The sequence below is a fragment of the Entelurus aequoreus genome, linkage group LG02, assembly GCF_033978785.1.
Source record: "Entelurus aequoreus isolate RoL-2023_Sb linkage group LG02, RoL_Eaeq_v1.1, whole genome shotgun sequence".
Classification (NCBI taxonomy): Eukaryota; Metazoa; Chordata; class Actinopteri; order Syngnathiformes; family Syngnathidae; genus Entelurus; species Entelurus aequoreus.
The window spans coordinates 44,289,165-44,302,219 of record NC_084732.1 but is presented as its reverse complement, the minus strand read 5'-3'; the positions used below and the strand labels follow the sequence as shown (position 1 = coordinate 44,302,219).

Here is a 13,055-nt window from a genome sequence, read left to right as displayed (position 1 = left end):
TAACCTTTTGTGTCTTTCCCTCCTTGTGCAATGTGTCGATGGTTGCCTTTTGGACAGCTGTCAAATCTGAAGTCTTCCCCATGTTTGTGTAGACTTCAGAACTGGACTGAGAGACCATTTAAAGCCCTTTGCAAGTGTTTTGAGTTAATCAGCTGATTAGTTTGTGGCACCAGGTGTCTTCAAAATTTAACCCTTATACAATATTGTAATTTTGTGACACACGGAATTTTGGATTTTCATTTGTTGCCACTTCAAATCATCAAAATTAAATGAAATAAACATTTGAATGCATCAGTCTGTGTGCAATGAATAAATATAATGTACAAGTTACACCTTTTGAATGCAATTACTGAAATAAATCAAGTTTTTCAAAATATTCTAATTTACTGGCTTTTACCGTATATGTATGTATGTATTTAAGTGTGTGTGTGTGCGTGTGTGTATGTATACAAATATATATGTGTATGTATGTTTGTATGTATATACATATATATGTATGCATGTGTGTATGTAAATATGTATGTATGTATGTATGTATATATGTATGTATTTATGTATAAATATGTATGTATGTGTAAATGTATGTATTAGGGTTGTACCGGTACCAAAATGTATATCGATACTTTTCCAAGTAAAGGGAACTATGAAAAATGTCAATATTGGCTTTATTTTAACAGACAATCTTACACTACATTAAACACTCAACAAGAACAATTTTACAAGGTTAAAATATAAATTGAAAGGCATTAAACACATTGGGCTTTTCATGTTGCACTCAAAGAACAATTTACAATTTTCCATATTACATCTAGTCTGCCATAATCAAGAATTCGGGTTGAACAAAAGTGAAAGTTTTACTGACATTATATTAAATTATTCATGATTTATGGTTGCCACTCCTGGTCCGTGCTTTAAGAACAATACAATTATTAATAATTAAGTACTAAAAACAAAACTATGGATACATGTACACACATAAGCCCTGTAGCAGGTAAAACACATTTTTTAAAGACAAAACACAAATTGTAGAAATTTTTTACACAATTTTATAATTTCACTTGCTAGTTGACTGCGCTTATATTTTGCATCAAGCCGAGCAGCTGTGTCTACATATCTGCATGTGCACAACAGGGAACCTGGTTGACTTATGAGAGTATGTATGTTTGTGAGAACGTCTAGCCTGTGCTCCTCGACCATGGTCTGGGAGCCGACAAGCAGGAAAGGTGTAAAGCAACACTTGCAGAGGGGCGCCTGCCTGTTTAAAGCGTCGCCTTTATTGCTAGTTTTGAAGCCCAAATACCTCCATATTGCGCTTCACGCACCCTTTTTTACTAACCAGTAGAATTGTCCTTTTTTGCCATTCTTCCCCACCACGAAGGTATTGCTTGTACGCATTTGGGGTGTGCGTTTTGACACACTCAACATCATGCACCTCAGCTCTGTAGTCACCGCCGCACAGCGGCATTCAGATGAAAGAACAGTGCGGATATTTTTCAAAGGTAGTATAGTACCGATTTCAATTAATTAGTACAGTGATACTTTATTAGTACTGGTATACCGTACAATCCTAGTATGTATGTATGTGTATATGTATGTATACGTATAGACAGTATGTATGTGTATATGTATGTATATGTATGTGTATATGTATGTGTATATGTATGTATACGTATGTATGTATGTATGTGTATATGTACTGTATGTATACATATGTATGTATGTGTATATGTATGAATAGGTATGTACTGTATGTGTGTATGTGTATGTGTATATGTATGTGTACGTACGTATACGTACGTATGTATGTGTATATGTATGAATAGGTGTGTAGTGTATGTGTATATGTATGAATACGTATGTGTATATGTATGTGTACGTACCTATACGTACGTATGTATGTTTGCGTATACGTATGTATGTATGTATGTATGTATGTATGTGTATATGTATGTATGTGTATATGTATGTATACGTACAGTATATATGTATGTATGTATATGTATGTATACGTACAGTATGTATGTATGTATGTATGTCTATATGTATGTATACGTACAGTATGTATGTATGTATGTGTATATGTATGCCGGTAGTTTTTTTCATAATACTGAGCTTGCAGCAGCCAGCGTCATCTCACAAGATCCTCTCGGTGCCGTGAATGTCAATCAAGTGACGAAAGTGACGATTGATGATTGCTAATTCTTCATTTTCTTTGCAGCAACCTTCAGGCTCCATCACATTTAATGAGAAGCGTTGGTTTTCATCCAGTCTCGTCTCGTCTCTGTACATTGCTGCATTCATGTTAGCCTGGTCAGGGAGGTGACCAAGAACCTGATGGTCACTCTGACAGAGCTACAGCATTCCTCTGCGGAGAGAGGAGAACCTTCCAGAAGGTCAACCATCTCTGCAGCAAACCACCATTCAGGCCTATATGGTAGAGTGGCCAGACCGAAGTCATTTCTCGGGAAAAATGTTTGCTAAGACACACTTACAAGACTCTTAGACCATGAGAAACAAAAGGATCTGGTCTGATGAGAATGCCAGGCATCGTGTTTGGAGGAAACCAGGCAACGCTCGTCACCATCCAGGCCAATACGATCCCGACAGTGTAGCATGGGCGTGGCAGCATCATGCTGTGGGGATATTTTTCAGTGGCAGGAACTGGGATTGTGGGAAAGATGATAGCAGCCATGTACAGAGACATCATGGATGAAAACCGCTTCCCATACAACCTGATGGAGCTTAAGAGGTGCTACATGCTTTTTTGCCGTACCAGAATATGATGAAGCGTATGTTGGCTTCACTATAACCACGGCGTAGATGAGGAAAGACCGATGTGTTGTTCCCTTTAATGGGATGTAACATAATGTAACATAATATATCTGATAAGCACTGGGATAGGTTGATTGGCAACACTAAATTGGCCCCATTGGTGTGAGTGTGAATGTTGTCTGTCAATCTGTGTTGGCCCTGCGATGGCTCCAGCACCACCCATGACCCTGAAAGAGACAAGCGGTAGAAAATGGATGGATAGATGGAAAAAGTGATAGCTGTGTATTAGAGATGCGTGGTTTGCGGACACACCCGCGGTGTCCGCGGGTAATCCGCGGGTCGGGCGGATGAATGACGAAAAAAATAGATTTTAAATAGATTCGGGCGGATGGCGGTTGAACCAATTCGGAAATATATATACATAGTAAATGTATAAAGAGAATCCTTCCTATGCGTCCCAGCAACAAGTGCCGCAAGTGAGCGCTCCTTCAGCGCAGCAGGGCGCATTTTAGAGGCCAGGCGCTCTCGCCTGCATGAATCCTGGCACTGTTGATGCCATTTTATTCCTGCATAGTGCTAAAAAAAAAAAGTAAGTAGACATACGGTTGGATATGTTAAACGAATTAGTCTACGTTACCTAGGCTATACCAAATAAGACCATGTCTAACCTATATTGAGTTCGGTCAGCTGAATAATTGTGATGGTTACGTGTTGTTTGGGTGCATTACAATGCAAAGGAATTAAGGCAATTGCGTTGTTTATTGTGTTTTTTTTCTTCTATTGGAGATATACTACTGTGTGTTAATTATTTGGCCTCGCTTTCAAGTGAAGCGCATCTCCGATTGGCTACAATGTAAGGCCATTTAGCCTGCTTTGTTTGTCGTGACCGTCTATTTTCATTATAATTCAATTATTATTATTTATTTTATTTATTTTTGTTTAAATAGGGATGACATACATATGTTGTTGTATAATTTAAGTTTGTGCGCGTGATTGACAGCCTAAGGCTTATAGGCACATTTTGTATTTATTTTTTTATTTCAACTTAAAAACGTATGAGCCTATGCCTATGCCTACAACATAGGCTATGTGTTTATCTTTATTTTCCTGCCTGTCGTTGACAATGGAGATTGTCTGATATTTTGTCATGGCTGCAGATCAATCAATAAAGGTTCATCTTTGTCGCACAATTGTTCACTGTTTCACTGTGCACCCCGCCCTCGTCCCTATTTGAGCACTTTAACGTTAACAAGTTAATATTCATTGAAATAAATTCAGAATTTTTTTTTTTACCTAACGAAAATATAGGCCTTGTCTTTCTAAAACATTTTTTTAAATTCTTAAAAGCATCGTTCTGCTTGCTGCAACTGCGCACACAAAGTGTGAGGAACGCACTCCTGGCAACAATAGTCAACACTTTCTTAATGAAATGACAATAATATTATAATAATGATAAATACCGCCCGGGTTGCGGGCGGTTGTGGTTTTGATAAAATGTTGGTTCGGGTGGATGGCGGGTGGATGACAACTTTCGTGATGCGGTTGCGGATGAAATAATTGCCTATCCGCGCATCTCTACTGTGTATACTTTCCGGATGTACTGTACATAGGAGAGCATTGGCTGCCCCCTGCTCTTCAAAAGGAGGGGATGGTTCAAATTCAGAGACAAAGTTTTGCTGTGTAATAAATAAAACATATCTTATTCAAAATATGTAGCCACTGGCAAAGTAGCATTTTGATGTATTAAATTGAATATAGCCTGCAGCATTAGGACGATCAAGTTAAAAGCTTAATGATGCTCTGCCATCAATCACTATGCTCCAAATTATTCTCATATATATATGTATATGTGTGTATATATATATATATGTGTATATATGTACATGTATGTAACATGTATGTATATTTGTTGTTCCCAACTCATATGGAAACGGGGTTTGTATATATATATATATATATATATATATATATATATATATATATATATATATATATATATATATATATATATATATATATATATATATATATATATATATATATATATGAATATATATATATACATATACATGTATATATACATATATATACATTAACATATATATATATATATATATATATATATATATATATATATATATATATATATATATATATATATATATATATATATATATATATATATATATATATATATATATACAAACCCCGTTTCCATATGAGTTGGGAAATTGTGTTAGATGTAAATATAAACGGAATACAATGATTTGCAAATCCTTTTCAACCCATATTCAATTGAATGCACTACAAAGACAAGATATTTGATGTTCAAACTCATAAACTTTTTTTTTTTTTTCAAATAATAATTAACTTAGAATTTTATGACTGCAACACGTGCCAAAGTAGTTGGGAAAGGGCATGTTCACCACTGTGTTACATGGCCTTTCCTTTTAACAAAACTCAGTAAACGTTTGGGAACTGAGGAGACACATTTTTTAAGCTTCTCAGGTGGAATTCTTTCCCATTCTTGCTTGATGTACAGCTTAAGTTGTTCAACAGTCTGGGGGTCTCCGTTGTGGTATTTTAGGCTTCATAATGCGCCACACATTTTTAATGGGAGACAGGTCTGGACTACAGGCAGGCCAGTCTAGTACCCGCACTCTTTTACTATGAAGCCGCGTTGATGTAACACGTGGCTTGGCATTGTCTTGCTGAAATAAGCAGGGGCGTCCATGGTAACGTTGCTTAGATGGCAACATATGTTGCTCCAAAACCTGTATGTACCTTTCAGCATTAATGGCGCCTTCACAGATGTGTAAGTTACCCATGTCTTGGGCACTAATACACCCCCATACCCTCACAAATGCTGGCTTTTCAACTTTGCTCCTATAAAAATCCGGATGGTTCTTTTCCTCTTTGGTCCGGAGGACACGACGTCCACAGTTTCCAAAAATTATTTGAAATGTGGACTCGTCAGATGGTACTGTGGGTGGGACAATGCTGGGTGCTGCAGAGAGTACTGACAGAGGCAGAGGCAGAACTAAGCGGAGCAGCTTGTTAAGACTTTAGTTTAGGCGGTGGCTCTTTGTTGTGTTTGCAAATCATTGTATTCCGTTTATATTTACATCCAACACAATTTCCCAACTCATATGGAAACGGGGTTTGTATATATATATATGTATATATATATTAGGGCTGCAACAACTAATCGATTAAATCGATTAAAATCGATTATTAAAATTGTTGCCGATTAATTTAGTCATCGATTCGTTGGATCTATGCTATGCGCATGCGCAGAGTTTTTGTTTTGTTTAGTTTTTTTAATTACGTTTTTAGTTGCTCAAAGCTGTAAAAGTTAGTTCCCTCAGTCAGTGTAAAGTTCCCTCAGTCAGTGTAAAGGTTGTACACACTTCAAAGAGAATTGTTTTGCTCTTAATAAAAAACAGCATTGACAGATTTGAATGTCAAGAGCAAATCAAAAGGCATGCAAAATGGATGTGTCATCTAGCGCTTTGCTACTGTTTTGGTCTAATGATAATTACAAATAAAGAAACATTGTGGTTTTATTACTGAAAACTGCTAGCATACCTATTCATCTTAAGCACATTACATCTATTGTGTCGTACAAATAGCCCTGAATTTTTATTTATTTATCCTTCATCTGCTTTATGGTGTCTCTCAAATGAATCAATTCCATCTAACATATTTTACTTTTTTTCCATCCTCAGTACAACGAAAACCACCGTGACTTGAATGCCAAAGCTGCTTGGCAGTTGGGCTACACAGGTAAAGGGGTGGTTGTGTCCATCCTGGATGATGGAATAGAGAAGAACCATCCTGACCTGATGCAGAACTATGTAAGTATAAATCCTAAAAGTGTCAATACAGAAACAGGGATGTTGTCTAGTCTGATACAGTAACATATTTTGGTTTCCCTGTGTTGAGATGAAATCCTTCGACTGCCTTAGGTGTGCAGATTTATTCTCACGTTTTACATAAATACTAGTGCTGTCAAAAAATGAAAGGTGCTTTTTGCAATTTAACATTTTTCAAAGCAAAACATTTAACACCACTTATGTTACCATTAGTGGTTTAATAGAACACAATTGTTTGACAATTGTTTTTATTTTTCAAAATTATAAAGTCTATGTAATAAATGTATTCACGGGCCCGAATAAAATTATTGGTGTTTACAGCTGTCACTCACCCTGTCTCGTCAACATGTACACACAGGCAGCGTGTGCACACATGCAAAAGCAGTCCAGGAGAAGCAATGAATATTGCAGTCATTTTGTTATTATGATAGAATATACATTCAGTGACAATGATAATGTCAACATTAGCTGTCCAAATTGCTATTATTAGCTAACAACACCGAAAGCTAATGTGCGTGTATGTGTTACGCAAGTACGTAATTACGTCATTATGTACCAAAAGCCATAAGAGGGCGTGATGTACTCTATAAAATACATTGAAAAGTTGGGGCCTTTGAGGCATCTGTGTAAATGTTGCAAACAGCCCTTTGTTTGTTTTAATCAGAATGATTACAGAGATGTTGTGGATTGATTGGGATTAGGGATGTTCGATAATGGCTTTTTTGCCGATATCCGATATTCCGATATTGTCCAACTCTTAATTACCGATACCAATATCAACCGATACCGATATATACAGTCGTGGAATTAACACATTATTATGCCTAATTTGGACAACCAGGTATGGTGAAGATAAGGTCCTTTTTTAAAAAAATTATAAAATAAAATAAATTAAAAACATTTTCTTGAATAAAAAAGAAAGTAAAACAATAATAAAAACAGTTACATAGAAACTAGTAATTAATGAAAATTAGTAAAATTAACTGTTAAAGGTTAGTACTATTAGTGGACCAGCAGCACGCACAATCATGTGTGCTTACGGACTGTATCCTTGCAGACTGTATTGATATATATTGATTGAGATTGAGAAACAACCCTTTTGTGTGAATGAGTGTAAATGGGGGAGGGAGTTTTTTTGGGTTGGTGCACTAATTGTTAGTGTATCTTGTGTTTTTTAAGTTGATTTAATAAAAAATAAAAAAATAAAAATAAAAAAACGATACCGATAATTTCCGATATTACATTTTAAAGCATTTATGGGCCGATAATATCGGCAGGCCGTTATTATCGGACATCTCTTATTGTGATTAATAGTTTGGCAAATAGACTCAAGAAAAAGGGAATAATATGCATTTAACATGTTTAAAAAACACCTTTATTACCCTTGTGCAACCCTATGACCCAAAACTCTGTTATGTAATGAGATTGATCAGTATACAGGTTAGCGATCAAAGATTTTGCCAGGGAAACATATTTTTTTTTCATTTAATTTCATTGTGTTGATTGCAACGTTGTTAAACTAGGATATAGTTTAGTTTAGTTTAGTCTTTATTTGAAGGGACAATGCACAGAAACATTAAGCTCAATGACAGATATGTTCTGTACCAGATTATAGCTAAATAGCTAATTTCCATCTGCAGTCCCTGGCTACCTAAATTAAAGGGATACAAAAATCATGCAATACAATTATGACAATAAAACATACTATAGCATGTTTTTAAATTAAGAAAAGTCATAAAATGCCCTTTCATGTACACATACTTAATATACAATACAACCACACCTCATTTACATCATCACACAAAGACAATACATGCTTTTGTTCACATCTGTCATCATTTGTAAAAACAACCATGATTTTAACAGACACACCTCACAATTTACAATAAAAATGCTCTCATGGATAAATATAATACACATTAGGTTGATGTGTCAAACATAATGCCCACCTTTGTGACCGTGTAAACAGCTTTGATAGCTCCAAAGCCACCTTTTAACTTCAATTGTGAATGAAGAGTAATCTGTTAGACTTTTCAAGTTTGTTGTGAGGTCGCTCCATTCCTTTATGGCTTTATATGAAAAGGCTGATTGTGCAAAAGAGGTTTTACATCTGGGTATGCTACACTGCCCCCTGGTGGAGGCTCGTGTGTTTCTAGTTGTCACAGCAGATGTAAACTGGACAAAGTGCTTAAGTGGCGCTGGTGCAGTGTTATTTAGGATTCCATGGGCCATTCGTATTGATGCTAATCTTTGAATGTTAGCTAAATTTAACAATCTATATTTTTGGAGGACTAAACAGTGATGGTGGTGTTGTGGTTTTCGGTCAAGGATTTTGAGGGATTGTTTGTGCAAAGTTTCCAATGGCCTCAGTGTCATTTTGCTTGCCTGCGACCAACATGTTATACAATAATAAAAACGAGACATAATCATTGCATTAAAATAAGTTTGAGCTGCCTCCAGTGTTAATTAATTCCTGATACATTTGAACGTTTTTATGTTGTATTTAAGACTCTGGCACATCTGTTTGATATGTTTTTTAAAGCCAAGTGTTGGCTCTAAAATGACACCCAGGTAACGATATTCACTAACATGTTGTATTATTTTCTTATTAACCGTTATATTTGGAAAGGATGACATTTTATATTTGTTTACAAAATACATTGTTGCAGTTTTCTTAATGTTTAATGTAAGACAAGAGTCATGTAGCCATCTTGCCACCTTCTCCATGGCTGCTGTAAGTTTTCTGGCAACCGTTTCAGCGTCCTTTCCCCAGGTACAAATAACCGTGTCATCTGCATACATCTGGATATTTACATCCTCACATACAGATGGCAGGTCGTTTATATACAAGGAGAAAAGAAGAGGGCCGATATTAGAGCCTTGTGGCAGGCCAATATCAGTAGCAGTGAAACTGGATGTTGTGTTATCAATACAGACACATTGGGTCCGACCAGATAGATATGACATAATAAAAGCCAGAGTATCTGTCGACAGTTTAAAATATGTTAATTTTGTAAGTAACGTGGGGTGACTGACTGTATCGAATGCCTTGTGGAGGTCTAAGAATATTGCTCCAACTACACCTTCATTATCAAGGTTTTGTTTGATTGTTTCTAATAGAAGGCAACATGTAGTTTCGGTCGAGTGATTTGCCCGAAACCCAAACTGCATGGGATGTAGGAGGTCTTCATAGTCCAAATGTTCTGTGAGTTGCTCAACGATCACTTTTTCTATTGCTTTGGATATAACGGGGAGAAAGCTAATTGGTCTGTAATTATTGATGTCTTGTTTATTTCCTGCTTTATGGATTGGGATGATAGTGGCAGTTTTCAACGTGGTAGGGAAAGTGTTTTCTGTTATTGATTTATTTATCAATGTTGTTATAGGAGCAGTAAGACTATCTTTATACATTTTTAGGAAGAACGTGTCCAGACCGTATTTATCTCTAGATCGTGAGTTTGATAATGCAGAGAGGATTTTGTTTACCTTTGTTTCATTTGTTAATTCTAAACTTAGTCCATCCTGAATAAATGGCAATTCTTTGCACTGATTTTGAGGGAATTTTTTATTCAGGGTTTGTACAGACTGAATGGAATGTTCATTAAAATGATTACTTATGTCCAGACTGTCTGTGATAGTAGTGACATTGATATTTAATGTTATAGTGTTGTTTCTTGTTTGCTCTCTTCCAGTGAGTGTGTCAATGGTTTTCCATAACTGTCTAATGTTCCCTTTTGCAGCTTTATATACAAATAAAGTACACATACTTTTTCTTAAACCAACACTAACTAACTTTTCAACCTTCATGAAATGTTTTCATAACTTTTGGGATGATACATCGATTTACAAATAGTTGAATGACACCTCTGTCATGGCCTGAGCGTTTCTGTATCGCTTTTACTGGCACTTAACAACATCGAGGAGGGTGGCAAGAACTTTGCCACACAAAAAAACTACAAATGTGCTAATTGCTAATCGGAAATAAATAGCCACCAGCTTGATAGTTCGCAGTTCAAAAGTTTGAACTCCCGCTCCGTGTATGTATGTGTGTGTTTGAGTGTATATATATATATATATATATATATATATATATATATATATATATATATATATATATATATATATATATATATATATATATATATATATATGTATATATGTATATATATATATATGTATATATGTATATATGTATATATGTATATATGTATATATATATATATATGTATATATGTATATATGTATATATGTATATATATATATATATATATATATATATATATATATATATATAAGGGCTGTGAATCTTTGGGTGTCCCACGATTCGATTCAAAATCGATTCTTGGGGTTACAATTCGATTCAAATTCGATTTTTTCTTTCAATTCAACACGATTCTCGATTCAAAAACGATTTCTTAATTTTATTTTATTTTTAAAAAATTTTTGAATGAAAACAATACACAACAATACCATAATAATGCAATACAATTTCAAAACCAAACCCGACCCAGCAACATTCAGAATAGCAATAAACAGAGCAATTGAGGAGACACAAACATGACAAGGAACAATCTAAAAGTAGTGAAACAAAAATTAATATTATCAACAAAAGTATCAATATTAGTAACAATTTCAACATAGCAGTGATTAAAAATCCCTCATTGATATTATCATTACAAACATTAATAAAAAAAATAAAAAAAAAATAAAAGAACAATAGTGTCACAGTGGCTTACACTTGCATTGCATCTCATAAACTTGACAACACACTGTGTCCAATATTTTCCACAATGATATAATAAGTCATATTTTGGTTCATTTAATAGTTAAAACTAATTTAAATAATGGATCCCATATTCCAATATATGACTCATTATTATCTAAACTAAATGCAGTTTTTTCTACTGATATCATCTCCATAGCTTGTGTGTACCAGTCAGTATGAGTTGGACTATCAACATCTATCCATTTTTTAAATATTACCCTTTTTGTTATTATGCATATTGAAAAAAATGCATTTTTACTCTTTGATGACACGTTACTAAATTGATGGAGATCCCCAAGAATACAAGTTTGCAGTGTCATTGGGATATTTATATTAAGGACTGTGATTGCTTCTTTTGTTGTTTTCAACCATAACTCTTTTATTCTCTGACATTCCCACAATAAATTAACAAGAGTTGCCTCGGCTGCCCGACACTTCATAGATAACTTGCTATCTACTACACCAATTTTAAACAGCTGAGTAGATGTAAAATACAATCTATTCAATATCTTAAATTGAGTCAACTTATCTTTAATGCTTCTAAAGGGCTTATTGGCATTTTTCCAAATATCATTCCATGATATGTCTCTTTCATCTAAACTGTTTAAGTCCATCATCCATTTCCGAACACATGCATCATTTGCATTTCTAGTGTGGTGTTCATTTATTATTCCATAAAATAGTTTAATTAATTTCTTAAATGTATCTTGATTAAAAAGTGCATCTTCCAGTTCATGGCTATTTAAAGACATACTTTCAGAGGATATGCATTTATTTACAGCGTGTTTTAAAGAGATAACATTTAAAAAAATATTTCTGGCTACAGTATATTGATCAACTAAATCATTGAACGGTTTAAAATAGTTTTTATTAATAATATGATGAGGTTTAGTAATACCTCTGTCTTTCCATGTTGTCCATTTAACCACATTTTTATTAATTATGATATAAGGATTGTACCAAAGCGGTTGATTAACAGATGTTTTTGACTCGATTCCTAGTATTTTCTGACACAGTTTTATCAATCAATCAATCAATCAATCACTGTTTATTTATATAGCCCTAAATCACAAGTGTCTCAAAGGGCTGCACAAGCCACAACGACATCCTCGGTACAGAGCCCACATACGGGCAAGGAAAAACTCACCCCAGTGGGACGTCGATGTGAATGACTATGAGAAACCTCTCCCTCTAGGGGAGACCGAAAGCAATGGATGTCGAGTGGGTCTGACATAATATTGTGAAAGTCCAGTCCACAGTGGATCCAACACATCAGCGAGAGTCCAGTCCATAGTGGGGCCAGCAGGAAACCGTCCCGAGCGGAGACGGGTCAGCAGCTCAGAGATGTCCCCAACCGATGCACAGGCTAGCAGTCCACCCGGGGTCCCGACTCTGGACAGCAAGCACTTCATCCATGGCCACCGGATCTGTGCAACCCCGCCTCCAAGGAAGAGGGGAGCAGAGGAGAGAAGAAAAGAAACGGCAGATCAACTGGTCTAAAAAGGGGGTCTATTTAAAGGCTAGAGTATACAAATGAGTTTTAAGATGGGACTTAAATGCTTCTACTGAGGTAGCATCTCTAACTTTTACCGGGAGGGCATTCCATAGTACAATCGGCGAGATAGGCTGGAGCTAAACCATGT

At 35.4% G+C, this 13,055-nt stretch overlaps 1 protein-coding gene across 2 annotated transcripts in view; it reads left to right on the top strand.

The window, feature by feature from the left end:
• furina (furin (paired basic amino acid cleaving enzyme) a) overlaps positions 1-13,055 on the top strand; it is a 221,868-nt gene that overhangs the window by 123,643 nt on the left and 85,170 nt on the right. For both annotated transcript variants that reach the window (XM_062027377.1, XM_062027385.1), the window contains exon 5: positions 6,501-6,629. In XM_062027377.1, coding sequence (XP_061883361.1) covers positions 6,501-6,629 — 129 coding nt within the window. The remainder of the gene's footprint in view (positions 1-6,500; positions 6,630-13,055) is intronic.